This window comes from Trichoderma citrinoviride, assembly GCF_003025115.1.
Source record: "Trichoderma citrinoviride strain TUCIM 6016 unplaced genomic scaffold BBK36scaffold_14, whole genome shotgun sequence".
In the NCBI taxonomy this organism is placed as follows: domain Eukaryota; kingdom Fungi; phylum Ascomycota; class Sordariomycetes; order Hypocreales; family Hypocreaceae; genus Trichoderma; species Trichoderma citrinoviride.
Window position 1 is genome coordinate 160,767 of NW_020194722.1, and position 20,617 is coordinate 181,383.

The following is a 20,617-nucleotide window of genomic DNA, read 5'->3' on the forward strand; positions in this document are numbered from 1 at the left end:
AGCGTCAATTGTCCAATAGCCAACGATGGTGACTGCGGCCGATTCGAGACAGGGCTTGGAGGAGCAGAGCAGCTGATGGTCGTATCGAAGCCATCATCGGATGAAAAGAAGCAAAATCGAAGGAGAATCAAGGCAGAAGCAACCACAGAGCGTTGAAACAGGAAGAACCAACGTGCATCTGATCTCAAGTACCGGTACCCGTGCAACCCCCCTGCTGGCGCCTCTTCCCCGCGCTACCGGGCCCCCAGGGCCCTTCCAAGGCACGCTGTACGGGCTCGTCCGCTCAGTTAGCGCAAGTACTTGTACCCGGCCAAGCCCCCCCGAGGTTTCATTAATTTTGGACATCTCGCTTGCATCCCTCGCGCTCCGGGCCTCCTTTCAAAGAAAGACCTCAGCCTCTCCACAAAACACTGCGAAGCCAAAGTACCTCTATTATTGCTGCTCTGCCTTAGCTTGAATACCAAATACCTACTCAGGGCAGGCACGTTGCTAGCGTCCGTGGCCGTCCGCACCTGCTGCGTTGCGCCTCGCCTCGCCTCGCCTCGATAAGGGCCTCGTCCAAATTTCCACTATCGCTGCTATCGCTCATATCTCGCTCGCATCGCCGCCCCTCTGCGCTTCGATTCTCTCTCCTCTTCTTCCCTCCTCCGCCGCATCGCCAAATACCTCCTCTCTCTTCCTCTTTTCTTTACCTTCCTCCTCTCCCTCCTCCCCTCCCCTCCTCCCCCTTCCCTTTTACTATATACTACTCGCTGTTTTTCTTAATTTTTAATTGCATTTCCTGTCGTCGTCCTCTTGCTTGCTTTGCATCGCTTTAGCCGGCCTGCATTCGATCATCAGCGTCCATTCATTAATATTAGCGCGTCTCGTTGTCTTTTTGCTTGTTTGGGCATTTGCATAAGCTCTCGGCTTCCTAATTCGATTTCCCTCGTCATATCTCATTGCGATACCGACCCGACAGTCCGACTCGAATTGCTTCTCCGCATCTTCTCTCTCATTGCTTGAAATCCGGTTCCTCCTCAGTCGAATATCGTTCTGCATCTGCTTGGATCGCCGTCGCCACTCTCGCCCGATTTCGATCTCGTCTTTGCTCTCCTCCTAATAGTCTGGCAATTGTTATATGCGTAATCTCTAATCACCTAATAATCTGACATCTGGGTGCATTCGGCTGCGGCAATCTTCCGGCTTATACTTGCTTTTGCTGCCGTCTTTATCCAACATGCGCTCCAATTCCGTCTTGCTGGCACCGCTGGCTTTGTATGCCTCGGGGGCCCTTGCTTTCTATCCGTATACACCGGCGTGGCTGAAGGAAATTGAGGAGCACAATGCTGGAGAGGCAAAGAGGAGTGCGGACAATGGTCTTACGTTTGACATCAAGCGCAGACCATCGAGACGAGTGAGTCCGGGCCCATGACTTACACACTCATGGTCTATACCTTATATGCTGACCTTGATTCCAGGCTCCGGCATCACAAGAACAAAAGGCTGCCTGGCAAGCAGCCCTGCTGGCACACAAATACAGCGACCAAGCCCCCCCGAGCTCCAGCCCTGACACTACTCTTGCAAAGAGAGATAACCAATTCTCTATCCTGAAGGCCGCTGACCCCGATACGCCCAACACCGCTGGCCTCGCCCAGGATGGCACCGACTACTCCTACTTTGTACAGGCGTCTCTTGGCTCTAAGAAGACCCAGCTTTGGATGTTGCTCGACACGGGAGCCGGCTCGAGCTGGGTCATGGGCTCCGACTGCGTGTCTGAGGCTTGCTCCTTGCACGACTCCTTTGGACCCAAGGATTCGGACACTCTGAAGACCAGCACAAAGGAGTTTTCCATTGCATACGGATCTGGCGCCGTCAGCGGCAACCTGGTCAATGATACCATCGAGGTGGCGGGCATGAGCCTGACATATCAGTTTGGGCTGGCTCACAACACCTCTTCGGACTTTGTGCACTTTGCCTTTGACGGCATCCTCGGCATGTCGATGAACAGCGGTGCCAACGAGAACTTTTTGTCGGCGCTGGAAGGCGCCGGCAAGCTCGACAAGAGCATCTTTTCCGTCGCCCTGGCTCGAGCATCTGACGGCCAAAACGACGGCGAGGTCACGTTTGGCGCCACGAACCCTTCGCGATACACGGGCGACATCACCTACACCCCCATTCCCTCTGGCACCGACTGGTCCATCCCCCTGGATGACATGTCGTACAACGGGAAGAAGGGAAGCGCGGGCGGCATCAATGCTTACATCGACACCGGCACCTCGTACATGTTTGGCCCCTCCAAGAACGTCAAGGCCCTGCACGCCGTCATTGACGGGGCGCAGAGCTCGGACGGCGTCACCTGGACGGTTCCCTGCGATACCACGACGCCCTTGGTCGTCACCTTTTCCGGCGTTGACTTTCCCATTTCGCCCAAGGACTGGGTCTCCCCCAAGGATAGCAGCGGAAAGTGCACGAGCAACGTCTACGGCTACGAGGTCGTTGAGGGATCTTGGCTCTTTGGCGATACGTTCCTGAAGAATGTGTACGCCGTCTTTGATAAAGACCAGATGCGAATCGGTAAGCACCTCATCTTTTGTAGAAATCCCGCTCCACCTACGTGTTACTAACTCGATCCAGGATTTGCCAAGCGTTCTTCCTCCGACGTGGGCAGCCAGAGTTTCGTTACGGCCACAAACACGGGCACTACTGCTGCCTCTGCTACTCCAGCGAGCACCGGCACCGCTACCCTCGGAGTCCCGTCATCAGCAAAGCCCACCATGGGCCTTGATGGCCAAGAGACTTCAGGCGCCGCACAGCCCACCCAGACCACTGGCTCTTCGGGAGCTGTTTCGCTTCGAAGTGGCAGCGCGGCTCTTGCTCTGTGTATATTGCCGTTTCTTGTACTAATGGTATGAAATACTGCCATGCTGGATGCTTCGCTCGTTACTTTTCATATTTGCGCAATCCCGAGATAGTCCCTGGTTACGGGAAACCATTGGCCACCATAGCGCCACTGTGCAGCGTTTGCACCATATAAATGAGAGATTCGAAGCCGTTTGGGCACATTCGAACCATCGCGTCACTCCTTCGAGCTCTTTTTTTCTGGAAGAGACATTCGTATGACATTCCTTTGAAGCAGGATGTGAAATTCCTTTGCTTATCAAGCTCGACAAGGCTTGACCCTCTTACACTCTAAGCGTATGCGCCGACGACTGCTGCCATGCCACCGTATTCACGGCATGACCGGATCGATACGAAGTTTCGAAAAAAAAAAAAAAAAACAGTCATTACCGCCTTGAATGGCACCTAACGCGGATTAGCTTCTTGGCAGAGGCTCACTGTTGATTTTTGATGCTTGTCTGTTCGGGCATTTTGATGGGTTCGTGTCAAGCATGGCATTGTCAGGCAATGGAACGTCGAGTTGGATGGGTTATTGCATCTGGTGTGGCTCTGCATTGTTCTAAGCTTGGTCATTGACCTCATGAAGCTTCGGTTAGACTAGAGAAGTCGTCGTACATATAACATGATGGTCAAAGACTCAACCTAGAATCAAGATCGACATTCAGGTGGCTATGTGATGCACAGTAAGCCGTTATGTCGAATGGGCGAGACGTCGAAGACCTGCGCGAGGACGAACGGCCTATGAGGGTGCTTGGCGCAATTACCTGGCCAATCGAATCTGCCTCACAATTATCTCTCGCTGCGTCGGGTTGGGACGCTTTGACGGCGGACTGATTGTGGTGATGCTGCCTTGGACGAGGCTAAAAAAGGCGGACGACGAAACAGTCAACTTGGGTACACAGTTACTTGAATGAAGACGCTGTGCTCTAGAGAAGAACCATGGCAGGCGTTGGCTCTCTTTGTTATGTATTGTGATGTGTTCTTGATATCTTGAATGTTTCTTTAAGCCCTGTAATTGATTTGTGAAATTGTCGTTTAACATTAACTAACCTACCTGCTAGTAATGACACCTGGAACTTTGCAGAATGGCCACAGCTCGGCTGCTTTATATCGCGGCCGGGGCTTACCTACTACCTAGTAGTAAGTGTTGTTAACGGCGTAACTGATGGCACAATCGGCCATCGGAAAGACGAGATGGAAAGCTCTCTTGCTGGAAGTCGTAGCTGTACAATAGGGTGGAAATTGGAGCTGCCGGGAGCTTCGAGCTTCAGGGTTGACACAATGTCAGCTACATGACTCGCAGAAGCTAAGGTCACCTCTCAAGCTGCACACTTCACTTTCTCCAGACTTCTATAACATACGATCCATCCCAACCCTCACTTTCGAACATCTTCTCCCAACGCAACGAATGACCCGTTAGAGAAGATTCACGATTCAGATTTACCTACCCCAGTTATGTACTCCCCAGTCTCTCCCGCGATACTGCACAAAGTACCCCAGCCCTCACAACTACCCCTCTAGCCTCACGCCATCCCACCCCCGCCGACGTACCTCCCCCCAGCAACTGTACATCCCGCCCTACCATATCAGCGACAAAAAGCATCCTGTCCCACCCCACCAATGAGTGACGAAACGATGCGTTCAGCTCCGTCCTGCCGGACCACTGATAGAAGCTCGGCAATCCGAACGCGAGCTCCATCTTTTGGGCCGACCGAAGGAGCTGCAGCTTTTTGACATCATTTCCGCTTTCTTCCCCCGGAAACCGTCACTTCTAGACAACCTCGTCTGCACTTCTATCACAAGTAGTACAGGTAGCAACCCAATTGGTAAGCGCGCGCCTTTCGGCATTCTGCAATTCACCTTTCCTCAAGATTCCACCACCATAAAAGAAACACCCATCTTCAAAACCCCTCTTCCTCCCTCCTCCCCTCTATTTCCACTTCCCATCACTCTATAGCCCCCCCCGGTTGAGCTCTTTCACCCCGCCGCAGCCGATTTCGCGCGCAGTCAACAAAAGACATTCCGGACAACTTGCTTACCTTACCTTTACACCTGCGAATAGCTTCCCAACACCAAACCAGCGACAAACAAAAACGAGCAAATAGAAATTAAATCGCCCAGCATGGCCTCCTCCCTCCTCCGCACGACTCCCGTCCTGCGCGCCGGCCTCCGCGCCCGCGCCGCGAAGCCTCTCGCCGCAATGGCCTCGACGAGCTTCGTCCGCGGCAAAGCAACCCTCCCCGACCTTCCGTGTAAGCTACAACCAATTCGATACCCTCAGATCCCCATATAGACAAACTCGTTAACAAGCCTCGAAACCAAAAACACAGACGACTACGGCGCCCTCGAGCCCTACATCTCGGGCAAGATCATGGAGCTCCACCACGCAAAGCACCACCAGACCTACGTCAACGGCTTCAACGCCGCCGCCGAGGCCCTCGCCGAGGCCCAGGCAAAGGGCGATGCCAAGGCCGCCGCCGCCCAGGCCCCGCTGCTCAACTTCCACGGCGGCGGCCACGTCAACCACTCCCTCTTCTGGGAGAACCTCGCCCCCAACGGCAAGGGCGGTGGTGGTGAGCCCGAGGGCCAGCTCCTGGTATGTCAATCCTCTTACAATTCTCGCGGTCCTCTCCCCTCCCCCTTTCAGCCTTGTAATCGTGAAATCACTGTGACTGACCAGCTTCCGTGCGCTGTTACAGACCGCCATCAAGCAAGACTTCGGCTCCTTCGAAAACCTCAAGAAGCAGACCAACGCCGCCCTCGCCGGCATCCAGGGCTCCGGCTGGGCCTGGCTCGTCAAGGACAAGGCCTCGGGCAACCTCACCATCGTCACCCGCGCCAACCAGGACCCCGTCACAGGCAACTACGAGCCCCTCCTCGGCATCGACGCCTGGGAGCACGCCTACTACCTCCAGTACCAGAACTGCAAGGCCGAGTACTTCAGCGCCATCTGGGACGTCATCAACTGGGGCACCGTCGCCAAGCGCTTCGGACAATAGACGATGTGTGCAAGAGAATAATGTGTAAAGGTATCCAACGTTTGTAGCATTTCTTCCTGTTGCCTGCCTCCATATGTATCCATAAGTAGCACATAGGATAAAATGGCTAAACCGTTCCAACAAGCATACAGCTCGCCGTCTTTGCTTGTGCTGGCAGTGAGTATCGACAATGCAACATGCCTTTATTGACGAACTACCAGATTCACAGTCCATTGCTGATATATTCGGGCAGCTACTCTTAGTCACAATAGTGCGAGGCAACTAATGTCCTATGTGTAGGTAACGGATACAACAGAGCCAGTACCAACTGGATAGTCTTATTTCCTCCGCCAAGTTCAATTTCGTCCCTGTCAAACGAGCGGCAACCATGCTTTGACTTCACACATGCGTCCGGTGAATCATCACCAATCGCATGCATGACTTGGGCAAGAATATACACGCATGTCCCAAAAATGCAGGCGCGAAGAGAGCCATGGCTGAATCCATGTCTCCTCTCCACGCCCCCTACTGTCGCTGGCACCTGGCAATGCCCTGGTAGGCCACAAGCTCGTTTGGATAAGCGTCCAGGAAGATCTCGTTGGCATAGTCGTACCAGTCTTGGTTTTCAGGAGAAGTGCGGGCTTCGAAAAACTTGGCGTACTCCCACCACTCCGGATACCAGCCTCCGTTATCCCAGCCAAGAATGCACACAATCTTGCTATTGTGGACGACTATGTTGCCCGGGCTCAGCTCGCCGTGCGTGAAGCGGATGCGATAGTCGGTTCGGAACTGACACGTCAGGGCGTGAGCAACTGGTGTCGGGACAGATGGGACGAACGACGTTGCCAAGAAAGCAACGTATTCGTGGCAAGTTGGCCTCGTTCGAACTGCCCAATACGTATTCTGCACATGCTGATCCAGCATCAGAGAATAGGGGCCGGAAAAGGCAGACCCCAGCACGTTCGTCCTGGCCACGGTAGTGGGAGGATTGCGTACTGAAGTCATGCCACTCCGCATGTTATTGACGATGCGTCGCAGTTGACGCGCGTAGGCATACTTTGCTTCGGGCGTGAGGTCAAACCAAACTGCTTCCAGGAGCTCTCCTTGTATAACCCGCTCTAGACTCCCCTCTGCCTGGCTGGGAGCCGGCAGCTGCAGGACGGGGATGTCAAGGCGGTCTTGGATGGCGTTTCCCAGAAGCAGGCCGACATTGGTAGTGGAGCGATACTGGGTCGAAATGATCTGGCTGCCGTCGCCACGCCTTGACTTGAGAGTCAACAGGAGGGAGCGTGGCGCAAGGAGACTTTCCAGGTAGATTGTGTGAGGATTCGGAGGCGGCTCTTCCTGAGAGATCAGCATCATTTTTGGGTACAATGGTCATGGCATATTGACAACGGACTCACGAGGTGGTAGAACAGGAGGAACCGAACACCATTGCCGCGTTGATCGCGGCTCCGGCTCGTCCAGATGACTACGACGTCGCTTGACCCCGGCAATCACCAGGGGCAGACTTTGAGACGCTGTTCTGGGGACTTGCGCAAGCGACCGAGCTTCCCCATCCCGCGATGGAGAGCGCTCTCGCTTGACGCCAGTGAGCTGCCGAGTGGTAGCCACGCCGAGACCGACAGCGTTGCTACCCGTGATTCGTGGCCCAATTGTAATGACGGGGGACAGGGACTTCTCCGGAGAGCGTGACTGCAGCAACCGCATGGCACGCTCTGGGTTCAGGCCCTCCATTTTATTCAGAGGGTTATCTCGAGGGCGGTCGAATACCGGAGAGAGCCGGAGACTGTCAGCGCCCGCGTCCGCCATGTCTTCTGCTTGAGGACTGTATGCGTTAGAGCTCGGATGGCGTCGAAGAGTTGATAATGATACATTCCGATGGCGGCCTACCTGCGACTGACCCAAAGCGGCTGTGGGTGATGAAATGACTGAGGTTTTGTGAGGATCCAAAGAGAGCTCAACCTGACAACCCAGGCGAAGAACCAAGGAACTGGGTCGGACACCGAAGATGGACTGTTGTGCCTCTTCTGGTGAGGAGCGCCAATTTGCGATTCTCGAGACGTAAGACGTGGGTGTTGGCAACCTGGGGAGCAGACGAAGATGTTGAACAAGGAAAAGAAGACAGAGAAGAGGGACATTCTGGAGATCATGCTTCTTTATGCCTTTGTTTGGGCTTCACGTGGCTGGGCAACGGTGTCGAGGAAAGAGCAGCTCATGGGCAGCTGGCGGGCAGTTGCCGGTTGAGTCCAGGGTTCAAGGCGGGAAGAAGCAGATGTACATGCATTTCGGTGTTTTATCGGTGTGATCGGATGTACCCTTCATTCAACTCACTTTCTAAAGACGACAATATCAAGGTAAAGAGTGAGAAAAAAGTGAAAGATGAAGGAGATGCCACTGACGATGCCTTGGGCACTTGTTTCTCTGCGGCGGACGGCATGATGAGACGGTGGCCTGCAGCAACAAGACATCATGAAGCTGGGATATAACTATTATCGAAGAAATAGAGGCAAGTCTTCATCTGACTGGATACCTATTTAGAGGCTTGAAAATAGAAGTGTTGCTGTATTGGTGAAGCAATACCTAGTACGTGTTACGCGCTCTTGATACCAATACGTATTGCGGACAGAGTCAATCCATCCCATCCGATGCAGTGAAATACCTAAGCTTAGTCAGGCGTCTGTAGATGCAGTGACAGCAAGCGACCGTTGAGTGTGTGGAACAACACCATGCATCAATGCTACTGCATCTGCTTTCAGCCGCTTCCAAGCATCAACAGAGCAGAGAAGCTTGGAAAATTACAAACGGCGCAGTAACAGCTTGATCACAGGATGGATCGATGCCTGCCTGCTCGACATCTGCAACAGATCACAATAGATGCAAGTCTCCATCCTGATTCGCTGCTGATAACGTCCCTTGCGATAGATGCGAGCAAGGATCATCACCGAGCCAATCGTGGGGAGCCGTCGTCATCCGAGCCGCTTGCTCGGAATAAGCTTGGTGGCCGGGGGCAGAACGCGTAATGGCAGGCAGTCATCTGTCCTGGCCTGAGCATCCTCGAGACTCAAGACTCGAGATGTTCTGCACACAATGGCTGTGATTGCGGTCAAGCTCGTCGTTTTGCTGGCTTCGGCTGCGGCCGTCCATGCAGGCCGAGATCCCATTCTCCCCTTCCACGAGAGCGCAAAAGCCAACGCCAACCACATCTTCAACGCCATACACTCTGCTGGCCGCCAATGGGGATCCTCCCTGAACCACAACGGCTTCGGCTTCATCCCCGTTGTCGTGCCGGCCGGTACTTCGTTCTATCACGGAGGCTACTTCCAAGAGCCCCCCAAAGGCACCGAGTGGCTGGCTTTCGAGGTCGAGCACGCGGAGTTCTTTGCGAGGCCGCAACCAAGGGGACCTGGCCGTCATCGACCTTGTCCGGAGGAGGAGCAGCCTCATCCGCTAGCAGACCAGCCAGAGACGGAGAGCAGCGGCTGTGACGAAAAAGGGCAAGTGAGAGGCTATCTGCAGACTTACCATACAACGCGTGACATACAGCTGCTTTATCTGGATGGCATGTCGGCGGGCAAGACCTATGTCGGAACACTAGATTCTCAGGATCAAGTGCTCTGTCAAAACAATAGCACGCACTGGGACGTTCTCGAAGACGACATGAGTCGCGCAAGGGCACTGTGTGACGTGGTGACAGAATGGGGATGGGACGGTATCATGCGCATGGAGGCCGGCTTCGAAGTCATATACTGCAACTTCAGCTCCGGGCTGCACCTCGATTCTTCGCTCCGAACGCCCCTCGCAGCGGACAGACTGAAAGGCGAGGCCAACCTGGTGCCCTACCTGTGGTTGAGGGCGGCTGGGGAGCGATATGATGGCATCGGCGGCGAGCGGGTGAAGATGGACTTTTCATCCATGGTGTCTGGATTTTTCTTCCCCATCAACATCTCCAGTACCGATCCCGAGCGGCCGGACCTCATCAGGCTGGGGGCAGCAAAGCAGGAGCACCTTCAGGACATCAAGGCATATCTGCAGAACGTCTTTGTGGAGCCGAGAAAGTTTGTCGTCAACTGGCAAGCAGTCGTTGATATGATCGTTGCTCGGTTTGAGAAGAGACTGGCGGCGATGGCTTCGACGGATGTATCAGCGGATTTCTTTATTGGTGAGCTGGAAGGCGTTGCGCTCACGTACTATGAAGCCCCTCGTCTCCCAGACGACATCACATTGGCAGCGGGTGACGACGACAGGAACAGAACTGCGGAAGCTATTGATCGTTGTGCTGCACACTACCTCATACCGGCACTGCCAAGACAGCAGGACTGGACTCTCTCGGACGCCCTGATTCATACCGCTCTTGAGGTCGTTATGAAGCGTATCTGCAGCGACCTGTTCCTCATGCGAGCGATTCTCCTCCAGGCAGTACCGGATGCCACACCTGACGCGTACCTGATAAAGAGGGGAGTCGAGAGTGCCTCCATGGAACAGGCACTCAACCAGAGCCGGGCTATTGCCCGTAACCTCGTTCAAGAGCTTGCCTGGACCACGTGGCTGAAACCACAGGTTTGCAGCGAAGAAGAGGTCCTCTTCGTCGCCATGTGGCCGATGGGAGACGACGTCGACCACTACAACCCGGGGTGCGTCCCCTATGGAGAGATCTCAGGGAAGCGGCGAAGTTATTGGAAACCTGGGGAGCAAAAACCCCGTATCCAATGAACCAGGGCCAGAACACCTTCACCCTGTTGTCCAAGGCGCCCACAAGTTTCAAGAACAATAATGAGATATGACAACTCGATATATTTCCATGAATCTCCGGTGCTATGCCATGCTACCACTACGCTTGCCAGCCTACAGTTCTCAATCGATCCGATCAGACCTTGATCCCAAGCAACTTCTCGCTCAGCTCCCAAGTCCTCTTCGCATCCTCCTCATTGTACGTATGGTCACAGTGTCCCCTCCATTCCGGACTATCCGACTTGGACATGTGCACCGCCACGCTACAGTCCTCCAGATACTTGCCCGTCACGCCCTCAGCAAGGACATCGTCGCTCACAGCAGCCCACACCTGCGTCGCGGCGCCCTGCTCGCTGGACTTGAAGAGCTTCTTGGGCCAGTTAGCTACCATGTTGTCAAGGAAGCTCTTGTCCCAGCCGCTGTTGGTCAGAAACGCAGAGTCCACGATGCCGCCGGGGTGGACGCTCCACGCGTGGAGGTTCTGCGCGCCGTAGCGGCGGTCGATCTCGGAGGCTGCGTAGACGGCCGCCGTCTTGGCTTGGCCGTAGGCGGCGGTGGGGTTGTACTCGCCCTTTTCGAAGTTGGGGTCGTCCCAGCGGATGGTTCCGTAGCGGTGGCCGACGCTGGTGACGTTGATGACGCGGCTGGGGTTGGACGGCGAGGCGCTGGCGAGAAGGGCGTCTTTCAGGAGGGCGAAGAGGAGGAATGAGCCGAGGTGGTTGATGGCGAGCTGGCGCTCGAAGCCATCCTCGGTGACCTTGCGCTCGGCAATGACTCCGCCGGCGTTGTTGAGCAGGACGTTGAGCCTGCCGCCGGACTGCTTCAGGAAGTCGGCGGCAAAGGTCTTGATGCTGGCGTTGGACGCGAGGTCGAGCTCGAGGAAGTGGACGTTGGGCATGTCGGCGATGGTGGAGAGCGCGGCCTTGGCCTTGGGGACGCTCCGGCCGGCGAGGTAGAGCTCCGCGCCGGTGGCGGCGAGGGCGCGGGCGCTGGCGGCACCGCAGCCGGAGGAGACGCCCGTGATGATGATGACTTGGCCTTTGAGGTCTTGCTTGCCGGCGTCTTTGATGATTTGTTCGGCGGTTGGGCGGGCGTCGTTTTCTCCGGCGAGGTTATCCCAGGCGTGGACGGCGGCGTAGCGAGACATGTTTGTGGTCTTTTGTGTGACTTGGAACTTGTAAGTCAGGGTGAGGTTGAGTGCTATTGAAGTGGTGATGGCCTGTATGGTGGATGAATTGTTGATTGTTTGTCTGATGAAGCTCCTCCATCGTGCCTCATCGCTCTCTTTTATACCCATTCCCTTCATACCATCGTCTTCTTGGTTCTAATCTCCTTCCTACCATAGTCTTCTCCTGATTCTAAACTCCGTCTTCTTGCCATTCTTCGGTCTCTTCATCTTTAAATCCGTCAAACACCATCTGCCAGAAGTCGATATTTGTACGGAGACTATCGTCAACCCGTGGCTTGTGAGATGTTACCGAATAGAGGCATCGACACAGGCGAACTCCACTGGTTGACAATCTAGCTAATAGGAAAGCTGGGATTGCGAGCAGGCTAATCACGTATAAGACTTACCGATGAAGTGGGGAGGTGGGAAGTCTTGCTGGGTGGGTATCTTGATGCTTTGGCTGCGAAAAGACAATGACGAACTCTGGGTATAAGCTGGATACTACTATGATCGATCATTCTATTCGTGGCTTTTTGATTTTATATACCTGTGAAGAGTAGAGGCGAGGTGTGATTAAGCTCTGACAAATTTGCCTTAGGGGATGGACAATACTAAGTATGCGATGCCTCCCGCGTCTGGCACAAGGGGCATATGACGCAAGGAAGCCATCTCTCCGATGCTTAAATCCCTAGGTGCATTGTTGAGATATAACAAAAAAGCTCATGTATCTTCTTTTTCCATGCCCGGGAGGAGTTCTTCCATATATTGTAACCACTCGCATCGATATGTTTAAGGATGTGTGTACTACTTCTACCGACTTATAGCAGGGTGTACAAAAAACCCCACAGTTCTCTACGAATGTAAATCTACTACGACTGACGCTGTCAATTGTACGAAGTATTTTGTCCTTTGGTGCTGGCTTTCTGTAATCTGGATTCAAGAGTAGACCAGCTCGTCAACTTGAGAGTTATCACAGCTGGCTACTGATCCCTCTTGATGAATATCTGAATTATACCTTATATATGTATCGCAAACCCCGCCTCATCCTTCGTAATCTTGTCACTCAAAGTTCTGCCTAGCGATGAGGATTCAGGGACTTTTGTATCTTCCGGAGACAACCAAAATCTGGAAAGAGGTAGCTTACTGTTAGGCACCCCAATTTGATACAATGGAAATTATTGAACTGCCAGTCAGGGTAGCCTCAGCTGCGCCGAAGGAATACGATCACTGAGTGCCCCATATTGCGTATTAAATTACAAACTTCTTGAGTTGTTCCTACGCAACGTATAAGTGTAGAGGTTCCTTCCTATTCATCCTATCTAAGCCTTAGATTCTCCGTGGGTTTTAATAATGCTTTTATTGCCAACGACCAAAGTTACCAATTGGCCTCGCATGTCCCAGCACAAAATGTCCAGCACAATATTCGATGTCCTCACCACAAATGCCGTGGACCTGCAACGGCTTCTCACAAACAAGCAAACCACCAGCGTCCAGATCGTCCAGCACTACTTTGATCAGATAGACCGCCATGAGCCATTTCTCAATGCACTCATCTCTCCCGCGCCTCGCGACAAAGTACTACGTGTCGCCGCGGCTCTAGATGAAGAGCGCAGCAATGGAAGCGTTCGGAGCGCATTTCACGGAATTCCTATTGTCCTCAAGGTGAGTGTTAACGGAAGGGCTGGGTCTTCAATCGTGTCCCAGTTTCTTACACTGTCAATAGGACTGCTTCATGACTGCTTCCAACCTGGGCATGACCACAACCGCAGGATCATGGGCGTTTGTCGGAGCCAAGGCGTCCAAAAACTCTGCCGTCGCGCAGCTGTTGATTGACGCTGGTCTGATTATCATAGGAAAAGGCAACATGACGGTATGGACCGAAAGCGCCCAACAGGCTTTTACTCGCTAACGGGTGGGATGACAGGAGTTTGCAGGCATGAAAATGACAATGATGATGCCGGGATGGTCCAGCCACGGCGGCCAAACACTCTCTCCGTATGTGGGGAAAATCGAAGAGAATGAAGCCATATTAGGGCACTCGGTCAGTAAAGACACCAGTCTCATGCATTACTTGGAGCAACGGCAATGCTCATGTCCATCAGGCCCCGGGAGGATCCTCTACCGGTTCCGCCGTCGCCGTCGCGGCCGGCTTCAGTCCCCTCGCCTTGGGCACCGAAACGATTGGCTCAATCGTCACGCCGTCCACCAGAGCAGGCCTATACGCTGTCAAGCTTACAACAGGTGTTATGGATGCGACTGGCGCGTATAAAATGACGGACTTCTTCGATAGTCTGGGCCCCATGGCAAAGAGCTCTGCCGACGTGCGAGCAATGACCGAGATTCTTCTGCAGCGCACATTCCGTTCTGAAAGGTTTGGGACTTGGGAAGGCCTGTCTGTTGGATTCCTCGATCCTAGGGCGTGGAAGGTTTCGGAGGCGATGTGTCCACCGCATGAAGGCACTGCAGAACAAATGGTAGGCAATGCTTTAATCCATGTCAAGCTTCGAGACAAGCCGTTTTCTGATAAAGTTACAGATTGAAGAATACGAAGGGGTGGTCAAACTTCTGCAGAAAGACGGCTGCTCATTGAAACACCCCGTCAAGGTTGCCGACACCGATGAGTTAACCGTTAACGGAGAACAGGCCATTATGCCCATCGCATGTGAGTATCTCGAGAATGAATTGCATATTTGAGTCCTATCTCATCATTTTCTAGTCTGGGAGTTCAAAAACATTGGCATACTTCGCTTCATCAACTCCTTCGATGAACGTCCCGTGCGCAGTGCCGAGGATATTGTCAAGTTCAACAAAGAAAATAGCGATAAGGCAATGCCTGCACGTGAGTTCTGCACCTCGAAGTGAAATAGGTCCGCAAGAACTAACGTGACCATTAAGCATACACGGAACAAGGAGACCTTGAAAAGACTCTCACCTACAACGACGAGCCAGAGAAAGTCGAGGTGCTAAGAAAAGGTCTCCGGAGTGTAGCCCGGCAGATCATTGACACCGCGTTTGACGCACAGGATGTAAATCTCCTTGTCGCTCCTGGCGATAGCTCTCTGTGTATACATGCCGCCGCAGCAGGTAAGCCAATGCCATGAACACTGGGATGAGAAGCTTCCTTGCTAATTTAAACAGGGTATCCCATCGCTACCGCTCCCATCGGTCAGTTGAGATACAATGGACGTCCGTTTGGCCTGTGTATACTGGCTAGGGAGAATGAGGAAGAGCTGCTCTTGCGCTTCATGGCTGCGTATGAGGCGGTGGCTAAGCCTCGTCCTGTACCTAATCTGTAAATCCGTCGCCATCCGCCACGCTTTGCATCGAACTTTATTATTCTTAGGGATTTAGAGCTAAAAGCATGCTTATTCGATATTTGAGCATTTGTTATATACTGCGAAAAGCTTGTTTTGTGCTCTTACCCCTTTCATCTACACCTAACCCGCAATAGTAGATCCATGAGCCATACTGACTGCTATTGACCTTGAACACTTCGTTTCTAATCAGCAACAGACAGCCCAGATATGTGGCGAAATTGCAAAGAAGAAGCTTGACGAAACCAATAAAACAATCTGCATACTTGATTTATGACCCTGATGTTGGCCCGGATGCCAGACAACATGAATTAGCTGCCTCAGGTTCCTGGTATTGCACACCGGGTTGCCCGCAACAGGGCCCTGAACTCTAAAAGCTGGCATACGAGGCTCATATCAGTCAAGCCGTCAAGAAGCTGTGAATGACTTGGCTAGACATAAAACCCAGCATGTGTCCTTTCTTCACAAGCCCTTCGGCATTAATCTTTCCCTGAACTCTTCACACATATCTTACCTCATCAGCATCACAGCTCTGTCCTTGAACTTGAAGCATCATAACAACCAAGCATACATAATGTATATCCTAGGCGTTCTCGCCACTTTGACTGGCATAGCCATGTCTTTCAATTACCAAGGCCAAATACCCCCCGGCAAAGGCTTCACCATCGCCCACCCTGCCGGACAAGAGGCTACAGTCACAAAGGACAACACTCTAAACGGCACCTACCACAGCAACTTCACCCGTCTCCAAGCACAGAGAATCCAGCCTCTTCCACTGAAGATTGTCAACAACTTTGATGGCGGACCCATCAATGCCTACATCCAAGGCCTCGACTCCCGGGGCGCTGTCGTCTTCATCACCGCCAACGGCACCCTCATCTATCCCAGCTCTCATGCCTCTCGATTGCCCCGCAAAATTGAGCACAACCTCGCGATTCCCCTCCCACGCAAAGGCAAATCTCTCAACATGAAGATTCCCATCCCGCTCTCTTCGGGAAGAGTCTACTTCTGCCAGGGAAACCTCAGCTTCTTCATGCTTGACACGGGCTTTGGCGATGGTCTCGTCCAGCCCTCCGTCACGAACATGGACGACCCCAGCGCGTCCCTCCACTGGGGCTTCATCGAACTCACTTACACGGCCGCCGGCACTGTCTACGCAAATATCAGCTACGTCGACTTCGTCGGCCTCATTCTCAGCATGATTCTCTCCACCAAGGATGATCCCGACAAGCCACAGATTACTCGCGGCCTCCGCTCCGACGCAGTTCAGGCCCTATGCGATGGTCTTTGGAACCAGACGACCGTCGATGGTCACTCCTGGCTCGGCCTCTGCGTTGTCGACCAGAACGCGCGCCCCATCCGAGTCTTGTCCCCAAACTACTACCACCGCCTCCATCAATCTGCCTTCGAAGACTACTGGAACAGCTACGTCGACAAAGTCTGGCGTCACTACTCTTACAAGCCCCTCACCATCGACACCCAGACACCCGCCGGCGCCGTCAAATGCAGAGTCATCAACAACATCCTGCGCTGCCAAAACGACACCCGCGGTTACTCGCGTCCCCTGGCAACCGACATCTGGGGCTGCGACAGCGGTCCCTTTGGCCGCGTCAACGGCGACAACGACATTCACATTGCCGTGATACCGCGTCTTTGCGCGGCGTTTGTCCGGTCGACGCTGCTCATTCCGGGGGGAGATGTGCAGCCTAGCTTGAACTCTTCGCATCATTACACGGTGAGCCCGACGCATCATTATAGTCGGCTTGTGCACGAGCTGCAGGTTGATGGGAGGGGATATGCGTTTTCGTATGATGATGTGAATCCTGATGGGACGGAGGATGCTTCGGGGCTTGTTGCCTCGGGGAATCCGGATACTTTGACGGTGTATGTTGGTTCTCCGCCTACAGATTGAACGGGAATGAGCAGAGTAGGCATGCGGTGAGAAGGGGGTTATAAATGGCGTGTAAACTACAGCGATGATGTTGATACGAGTCCTATTCAGCGGGTTGAAACATGATTCATCAGCCACGGCACATTTAGATCAGTACACACAAGTAAACGGTAGCTAATAACTCGGTGTTTTCGAGACATTGGGTCATGATCATGGGGTATTCTTTCCGACAGTTTTATTGTATACTTGATTTGAAAATAACCTGATATATTTCGGTCGAACATTGTATGCAGGCGATCTATATGCACTCAATCCTCCTCCAACCGTGAAACTCATATTCCGGCAATCAAGCTCCATGATACCCACAAAGAGACAGGAAACGCTGGAAAGTTGTGACGTAACCTCCAATGGAGTCTCTTCACATCTTGGAGTCCCCTGTTTGAGACAAAGACGCCGGAACTTCTTTCGCAAGGAAACTATAAAACATGACCTCCATTGCGGGACCACAATGCTGTGTATAAAAACGTCTAATCAAACGACAAGGTAGTCCATGCACATGGATCACCTAATGAATATACTGTTTCAAACCCCGTAATCTGTCTTTGGCGGCTTCAAGAACAGAATCCGGCTTACACACGGCAAACCGCATCCACTGCTCGCCAATATGCTGGTTTGGCGGCGAGTAAAACTCGCTGGGCGGGATTGCTGCTACGCCGAGTTCTTGGATAAGGAACCACGCCAGCTTAAAGTCCCTCGGACGCTCGAGCACATGGTCGGGGAAGGGGTAGTCCTCTGGTAGTTTCACTTTGCTCATGTTGACCACGACGAAGTAGCCGCCTTCGGGCTCTGAGTAGGGCATGTCGAGCTCGTGCCAGATCTCGTTGAAGAAGTCCATCTTGAACTTCATGTCTTTGATGCATTCGTCCCAAAAGCCATTGTCTTCGGCTTGTTCGAAACCTGGACCGGTGTAAGTACATGCCGCACAAGTTCAAGGCCAGTTCAGCGGTTTTGTTCCTACCAATAGCGAATGCCTCCTGCAGAGGCGATGGAGAGCAATAGCAGATTCGCGCATGTGCTTTTACGATGTATGTTATCAGCTCCGGAGGACCCATTACCCAGCCTGTACTCTCAGTGTCAGTTTATGCAGAAGAGCATTGAACAGAATCTCCGCGAAGTCTTACCGACTCTCCAACCTGTGGCATAAAAGTTCTTTCCCGCCGAGCTCAGGGTCAAAGTGAGTCGTTCCACCTCGGGCGACATGGTCGCAATGCGAGTAAACGGCACGTAGAATAGTCGGTCATACACCTCGTCGGATATGATGAGAATGTTGTTCTGTACGCAAACTTCGGCAATCTGCTTCAGCTCTTCCGCATTGAATATCTTGCCCAATGGATTGTCTATTAATAGGGATCTGTCAGTCACGAAGATCATGATCGAGGTTATGACAATAGTGTCCACTAACGAGGCGTGTTTAGCACGAGCATCCGCGTCTTAGGAGTTATGGCTCTCTTCATAGCTTCAATGTCGAGCGACCATTCGCCCGCAGAGTGCGTTTTCGTCATTCCTGACTTTGGTGGCTGTAGCGCCACCGAGACGACTTTGGCTCCAGCCATCTCGATATTGCTGATGTATCTGTTCCACAGCTGAGCATTAGAAGACCGCTCATTTCTCCAGACAGCCACCAGAAAAGCGTAAGAATGGCGCGCTTACTGGTCGAAAAAAGGCTCGAGCAGCAAAACCTCGTCGCCCTGCTGCAGAAATGCCATGCAACAGCTCAGGAACCCTTCGTTCGCGCCGGTTGTGATGGCGATTTCCGTCTCCGGGTCGATTTTCCGGCCCCAGAAAGGAGAGTAGGCATTCGAAACGGCTTGTCGCAGACGGAGACGGCCTTTCGGAGGTGCGTATTGGTTGCAGTCGAGGCGCTCTACGGCATGTTTCGCGGCGTCTATCAGGAACTGGGGAGGATTGTAGCCGAAGAAGCCTTGTCCCATGTTGACTACCGGCTGCTTCTCCGTGGATGCCGCCGCGGCGTTGATGATTGACCTGAAGGGAGTAAATGAGCCACTGGAAGCCAAATGATGGGTTTCTCGTAGGTCGGCTTACCATACATCTTGCGTTGAGCCCGCCACACGAGGAGCGGGCTTGATGGGCGACTTGATCCCATTCTTCACAGGCGCCATTCTGAACTGCAATTGAGATTATTTGGAGGCAGTAAAATGGTTCAAAGCTCCAAACGAGACAGTTTGTCGAAAAGTCAGCCATGGCCAGCTTTATATATGTCTTCCATCCTGTCAACGCGAGAGCCACCAAACACGCCTGGTATTATTAGACTTGCATCTAAAATCTTACGAGGATGGATTAAGTTTGCCATCAGTATCTCAGGCCCGGGTGCACTTGTGCCAGCCCAGCTTACCAACTGTGTCACCGCTTGTTTCCTACCAGCATGACTCAACTTTACTGGCGTAAAGTCGTCCACTACGGGGACATTTCGACTACGGACGACATTGAAAAAGTCCGGTCGAATGCTCAAAAGCCCCTTTATCTACTTACAACGAGGTCTATCCATGCCATCAACCGAGTTGCACTTCGTCCTTCTTTTGCGTTCCTAATATCTTAGTTGCCGAACTCTTGTGGCTCGTCCTCTAGAGAATTACCTTAAGGTGCAACAAGTGTTGTTGGCATCATGAGTCTTGACCGGGCTTGCCGCGAGATATCCGAAGTCATCACAAACCGGCGTTATGTACATCGGAGTTTTGGAGAATTCACAAGAACCCCTATTACCGGCTCACCGTAGATTGATTCAAGGACGTGTTGTATCATCACAGTTACTATAATGCAGAGCTCCGATCGTCGGCGTCAGGGTAGCTGTCAGATCCGGGCCTCCGGGTCGGGCGCCGTCTGACAAAGCTCAAGACTGGAGCTTTTGCCTCCTCATGTGTGGCTGATATAGACCGTGCTGTTCCACCAGAGTAGCCACTCCGCGGCCCAGAGAATAGACGAGTAGTACTCCGTTACCCCCACGGAGGTGGCATATCCCGCAGACGCCCCATCCCCGATGAGCCGCATACTTGAGCGTGGAAGTATGGCTTGGAATGACAATGGTCCACTCAATATATAATCGATCGTATTGCGTTGGTGCCATTGATGGAGATCCTAAGCTGTTATGTATCTGCATTTTTGATAGGCCGGAGAAGTATTCCGATTACTCGAACAGGAAATCCACTTTCAAGAGCATCACTTCTCACTCTCATCTATGCGCGGAAATCGGACATCAGCCAAACCTTTACTGAAGACAAATAAATAGGACTAGGTAAGTGGAAGGTCTCACCAAATATCCACCTTGTATGTGCCGTGCGAGCTAGATTATGTTCGGAAGCGCCCGTATTCTTAAGCTTGTGGCTGCAACTTGTGCATGGCACAGAAGATCTCGCTCACAGTTACCTCATGCGATTAGATGGTAAGCTTCCTGTATTTCCATACTGTTATGCGCAAACGCTGCCTTTCGGGTGCAAAACATTGTGTATATGCAACAGCAAGTTGAAGTGTAGGGTATTCTGATAGCAACTTGGTCAGTATGAGCAGGCTCAGACGACCTTTTGGCGCTCAGAAGTTCAAATACTTGTATCTGAGTGACTATTGACCCCATGGGCAAATT

At 52.8% G+C, this 20,617-nt stretch overlaps 8 protein-coding genes across 8 annotated transcripts; 5 read left to right on the forward strand and 3 right to left on the reverse strand.

The window, feature by feature from the left end:
• Positions 1–1,219: 1,219 nt before the first annotated feature.
• BBK36DRAFT_1182663 (acid protease) lies at positions 1,220–2,606 on the forward strand (the record flags this gene model as incomplete). Its single annotated transcript, XM_024896320.1, has 2 exons — positions 1,220–1,396; positions 1,461–2,606. 2 exons carry the CDS (start codon positions 1,220–1,222, stop codon positions 2,604–2,606), a joined length of 1,323 nt encoding a protein of 440 aa, XP_024746364.1.
• Positions 2,607–5,002: 2,396 nt separating this feature from the next.
• On the forward strand, positions 5,003–5,879 carry BBK36DRAFT_1127476 (manganese and iron superoxide dismutase; the record flags this gene model as incomplete). Its single annotated transcript, XM_024891508.1, has 3 exons — positions 5,003–5,132; positions 5,211–5,476; positions 5,580–5,879. The coding sequence occupies 3 exons, from the start codon at positions 5,003–5,005 to the stop codon at positions 5,877–5,879; spliced, it is 696 nt and encodes a 231-aa protein (XP_024746365.1).
• Positions 5,880–6,383: 504 nt separating this feature from the next.
• Positions 6,384–7,670, reverse strand: BBK36DRAFT_1144110 (hypothetical protein; the record flags this gene model as incomplete). Its single annotated transcript, XM_024893646.1, has 2 exons — positions 6,384–7,198; positions 7,262–7,670. 2 exons carry the CDS (start codon positions 7,668–7,670, stop codon positions 6,384–6,386), a joined length of 1,224 nt encoding a protein of 407 aa, XP_024746366.1.
• Positions 7,671–8,948: 1,278 nt separating this feature from the next.
• Positions 8,949–10,571, forward strand: BBK36DRAFT_1144111 (hypothetical protein; the record flags this gene model as incomplete). The annotated part of the gene is made up of 1 exon (XM_024893647.1): positions 8,949–10,571. The coding sequence occupies one exon, from the start codon at positions 8,949–8,951 to the stop codon at positions 10,569–10,571; it is 1,623 nt and encodes a 540-aa protein (XP_024746367.1).
• Positions 10,572–10,725: 154 nt separating this feature from the next.
• Positions 10,726–11,736, reverse strand: BBK36DRAFT_1144112 (NAD(P)-binding protein; the record flags this gene model as incomplete). Its single annotated transcript, XM_024893648.1, has 1 exon — positions 10,726–11,736. One exon carries the CDS (start codon positions 11,734–11,736, stop codon positions 10,726–10,728), a length of 1,011 nt encoding a protein of 336 aa, XP_024746368.1.
• A 1,428-nt stretch (positions 11,737–13,164) lies between these two features.
• On the forward strand, positions 13,165–15,053 carry BBK36DRAFT_1127472 (amidase; the record flags this gene model as incomplete). Its single annotated transcript, XM_024891507.1, has 7 exons — positions 13,165–13,419; positions 13,481–13,627; positions 13,860–14,231; positions 14,293–14,419; positions 14,474–14,596; positions 14,653–14,841; positions 14,896–15,053. The coding sequence occupies 7 exons, from the start codon at positions 13,165–13,167 to the stop codon at positions 15,051–15,053; spliced, it is 1,371 nt and encodes a 456-aa protein (XP_024746369.1).
• A 634-nt stretch (positions 15,054–15,687) lies between these two features.
• Positions 15,688–16,983, forward strand: BBK36DRAFT_1133704 (glycoside hydrolase family 64 protein; the record flags this gene model as incomplete). Its single annotated transcript, XM_024892112.1, has 1 exon — positions 15,688–16,983. One exon carries the CDS (start codon positions 15,688–15,690, stop codon positions 16,981–16,983), a length of 1,296 nt encoding a protein of 431 aa, XP_024746370.1.
• Positions 16,984–17,527: 544 nt separating this feature from the next.
• BBK36DRAFT_1127693 (Aspartate/tyrosine/aromatic aminotransferase) lies at positions 17,528–19,142 on the reverse strand (the record flags this gene model as incomplete). Its single annotated transcript, XM_024891540.1, has 6 exons — positions 17,528–17,919; positions 17,981–18,082; positions 18,144–18,359; positions 18,425–18,594; positions 18,673–19,005; positions 19,066–19,142. The coding sequence occupies 6 exons, from the start codon at positions 19,140–19,142 to the stop codon at positions 17,528–17,530; spliced, it is 1,290 nt and encodes a 429-aa protein (XP_024746371.1).
• Positions 19,143–20,617: the final 1,475 nt, after the last annotated feature.